Consider the following 4,687-nt stretch of genomic DNA (forward strand, 5'->3'; position numbering starts at 1 on the left):
GCCACGTGACTTTTTCAAGGATGCCCGTCCACTTCATCTGCTAGGTATTTATAGTGTGTGTGTGATGGTTGCCATAGCAATCATCACTTCAATAGCGCAACCATCACACACACACTATAAATACCTAGCAGATGAAGTGGACGGGCATCCTTGAAAAAGTCACGTGGCAGTGACATAACATGTAGGAGGAACCCTTGGAAGTCCCTTGTATTTGCAGTGTGTGAGAAGCAGCAGCGGTGAATGAAGTGTCTCACCGCTGTGCTTCGGTTCTCTGCAGCTGATCAATGAAAGCGATCCCCATTAAGTGGTTATGTGAGTGGAACAACCTTATCTGATAAATGGTATTTAAACCAGTGGTTGATCTCTGCGCAATGGATTTTTAATTTCTTCTTTTTTTACATGCCCGCAATCTGAGTGGAGGAGCGATTTAAGAAAAAGGGAAAAAAAAGGAAAGTAACACATTTTGTTTTCACTCAGTTTATATAATTTGTTTCAAATTCACACTATATCTGATACTAAGGAGGTTTTGGTTACATAATACTGTTGTATTGGCCAGAACTCACAGGAAGGTTTTTCAGATAAAAGTAAGATTTCTTGCACAGTCTTGGCACATTTATATTTATTGTATTTTTGGAAGTTGAAGCAGCACGATTTTATATATTTAATCAGACACATGCCATGTATTTAATATGAATAATAGATATGTTGAAAAGCACATGCACATTTGAGCAAGTTTTATCACTAATGCACTTTATGAGTTAATTATATGCATAATGATGGGATTAGATTGATTAATTTATTCATCTATTTATTTATTTATTTATTTTAACTTAATTTTGAAAGCATTTGTAGATTAAGATTATTTGGAGGCACTTTTTAGTATTTTATTTTCTTCTTTCACTATTTTAATGGGTAAATGAGGTTAATGTAAGCCCAACTGATCACTTTATTACCATTTATTGATTTATAAAAATGTAACTATAAAATGATGGAAGCTAAAAGGAAAGCAATGTTCCTTTTATTGTATTTTAGGTCACTCTGTCCACTAACCAATCAGTAATAGAGTTGAGAAAAAATATAAAAACACTTTCAGTGTATCTTCAATTCGATGTTAAAGACGGTACACAATTATAGAAAAAGACTCTCTCGAGGTGTTATAAATTATATCTTAAGAGACCTTTAATGAAACTTTCAGCTTTGTGTTTTTACAACACAGCAGATGGTCCTGAAGGAATGCCAACATTTTATATAAGAATAAAATATTAATTGATACAAATACTTACATATAAATCTGGGTATAATGTGTGAACACACCATACAGGTTTTCCCATTATTAAATCCTCAGATCTATAAATTTATTATCGTTCTATAGTGATATATTTAAACAAAGAAAAAAATGTGTAATATGAGGAATCTGACAAAGATTTCCTTTTTCACTCTTGTGGGTCTATCAGACCATCCACAGACCATGAATGCACTTTTTGTGCTCTTTCTTCTGATCTATCTGATGACTCTTATCACAAACCTAGTTATTTTTTTCTTGGTCCTCACTGACTACCATCTGCACAACCCAATGTATTTTTTTCTTGCCAACTTGGCATTTCTGGACATGTCTTATTCATCAGTGACGGCACCAAGGATGCTCTTTGATTTGGTCACAAAAAGCCGATCAATATCCATTCCTGCCTGTATAGCCCAAGTCTTCTTCTACCCCTCCTTTGCTTGCTCAGAAATTTTCTTGCTCTCGGCTATGTCCTACGACCGCTACATTGCCATCTGCCACCCTCTACACTACAAACTAATTATGTCTTGGAGGGTCTGTACTCATATGGCCTCTCTGGTCTGGGTTGGAGGATGTTCTCTCCCTTTGGTTCATACTTTACTTTTGCTCAGGTTGTCCTTCTGCAGAACATCTTCCATCCACAACTTCTTTTGTGACCTTCCACACCTATATCAAATTACATGTACTGACCCCTTCATAAACATAATGGCCGTATTCTTATTAAGTGGTAGTATTTTATTGGGAGTCTTTCTTTTGACATTTCTTCCCTATGTCTTTATTTTCAGTACCATCCTTAGAATCTGTAGCAAGACTGGAAAGAGGAAAGCATTCTCCACCTGCACATCACACCTCACCGTGGTCTTCATCTTTTATGGCTCCATACTTTTTATTTATTTTGTTCTCTCCTCCAGCAATATGGTCAATTTAAACAAACTGTTTACAGTCATATCTTCCCTCATTAACCCATTGCTGAATCCTCTGATCTACAGCCTGAGGAACAAAGATCTCAATGAGGCACTTATGAGGTCTTATTATCACTTAAAGTTGATCCAGGCGTCATGATGAAAATATCATTGTAAACGTTATACCAAAAAAGAAGAAGAGAAGGGACTTTTGGACTTTTTAGGCACAACAAAATTGTAGATAAAAATTCTTATTTTATTAATATCGAAAGACACGTAAAAAAAAAGACGAAAATATTATTAAAAACACAACATATGCCTATGTTTAGATAATTGCTATACAACACCATCTACAGTATATGGTTCTTCGGACATCTGAAGAGTGGCTTCAAATATGGATCAGTCCGAAGAGGTGGCTAGATAGCAATTCCATAATCAGTTCATATGTTGAAATTGTTCGATGCTCGACATGTTTCGCGTATGGACTACGCTTCCTCAAGAGCGATAACAATATATGTTGTAACTATCAAAGTATATAACATTACAGTTAATGGTTAGTATATACATACATATAAAGAACAGGCGTCTACAATGGCGCCACATATATTGTACAGAAAAAACAGTTGTGTGCTTGCTCAAACAGGGCGGCAGTGGGCGTCAGTACCCAAGCGGTGCTGGAGGACTGCTATGGGGGCGTGCACAACATAGTTTCAAATAGTATTTAAGTAACAATAAGACGGATTTGTGACCCAAATCGGATTTTAGTAGCCTTAACGTGTGAAAAAAAGGGGGGGGAGAGAGGGGGAGGGGAGGGGGGGAAAAGGAGGAAAAGAGGAGGGAGGGGGGGGGAGATAAGAAAAGAAAAGGAAAGGAAAGGGGGAAGGGGAAAGAGGAGGAAAAAATAGGGGAAGGTGAGGGGGGGGAGGGGGGAAGGAGGGGAGAAGGGGAAGGGGAAAAGGGAAGCGGGGGAAGGTGGGGGGGGGAGGAGAAGGAGGGGAGAAGGAGAAGGGGAAGAGGGAGGAGGGGGGGGAAGGAGAAGGAGGGGAGAAGGGGAAGGGGAAGGGGAAAAGGGAGGGGTGAGGGGGGGGGAAGGAAAAGGAGGGGAGAAGGGGAAGGGGAAGAGGGAGGAAGGGGAAGGGGAAGAGGGAGGGGGGGGAAGGGGGGGGGAAGGGGGGGAGAAGGAAGTAAAAGAAACAAGGAAAACACCCAGATAAGAAGGAAACGGTGGAAGCATAATACAGGGAAGGATACTCACATTTAGAACAATTATAAAACCATGGAAAAAGGTAATAGTCCGCCAGTGAGGAGGAACCAGATGGCTGGCAATATAATAAATATGCGCATCAGGGTAGGTATATTCTTGGTATTAACTATTTTCATATATATATATGGACCTGTTCCTAAAAAAAGAAATGATAAAATTTAAAGGGAAGAGGGAAAAGGGAAAGTTTTTTGAACATAAAACATATGGGTTTTAGGTAGTCCTATTCCTTGCTATAGTCTGGGACACTCACCACTATTTATCTTACAGGTAGGGATTTATAGTCTATGTGCCTCTGAGTTCCACCATGGGATGCAGGCAGACATAGACCGTAGCACAAGTGTTGTGTTATCCAAGATGGACTTCAGGCGATTTATCCTGAAGTATAAGTAAAGTCAACAAAGAAAGAGAGAAAGGGGGGGGGGAGGAAAGTAAAACTGTTGTTAGAACTAGGAAACAGACATCCAGCAGTACACAACATGTTAGTAGTTGATACTGTAATGGAAAGTACCTGGGTATAGTAGAAAGGAAGCCTGTGGCATATGATGTCCTCCTGGGGCTGGAGCGGAACGCACACTGTATTAGGACGCTGTCCTATTTGTGTGCCCGTCCCGTCCGTCGTCGTCCAAACGGCAACGCCGACGTGACGTCATCCGGACCGGCCGAATACTCACCGTGCGCATGCGCCCCGACCAGCCGGAAGAGCCGTCAATCCAGACGGTGCCTCCAGTAGGAAGGCGGCGCACGCCCACCGCGAGCTACATCAGCTGGCTGAAGTAGCCAGCTGATGCGCGCGTCACATCAGGAGAACCCGATTCGGCGCTGGGCGGCTGCATAGCAGTCAAGAGTGCACCACCAGGTGGCGCTTTCACAAACCGCACCTCCAGAGCTCAGCACACAAAGGGAATCATTTACATTAAAGAGGGTTTTTGTTTAAAAAACACACATTTTATACAATAAGGCAATACAGATATTTCTATTATTGCATGTAAATACCTCCATATCTATGTTGTTAGTATGTTTACTGTGTACAGAAGCATAAATGGACCTCAACTCCAGTCTGTGTATCTAAATGGACCTCTATATGAATACATAAATGGAAAAAAGGGGTTTGTGTGTGTCTTTGCCTTGGCCCATTGTTCCTAAAACACGTAGACCCACCTAGATTATCCTCAGAGCCTATACCTCTAGCCTATAGCCCAGTAGTTGTCACAGAAAAGGTTTATAGGACTGCGACTCATT

At 40.8% G+C, this 4,687-nt stretch overlaps 1 protein-coding gene across 1 annotated transcript; it reads left to right on the forward strand.

Moving 5' to 3' along the window:
* Positions 1-283: 283 nt before the first annotated feature.
* On the forward strand, positions 284-2,344 carry LOC141102336 (olfactory receptor 1J21-like). Its single transcript, XM_073591293.1, has 2 exons — positions 284-315; positions 1,367-2,344. The coding sequence occupies exon 2, from the start codon at positions 1,397-1,399 to the stop codon at positions 2,342-2,344; it is 948 nt and encodes a 315-aa protein (XP_073447394.1). The 5' UTR covers positions 284-315; positions 1,367-1,396.
* Positions 2,345-4,687: the final 2,343 nt, after the last annotated feature.

This window comes from Aquarana catesbeiana, linkage group LG07 (assembly GCF_042186555.1).
Source record: "Aquarana catesbeiana isolate 2022-GZ linkage group LG07, ASM4218655v1, whole genome shotgun sequence".
Lineage (NCBI taxonomy): Eukaryota > Metazoa > Chordata > Amphibia > Anura > Ranidae > Aquarana > Aquarana catesbeiana.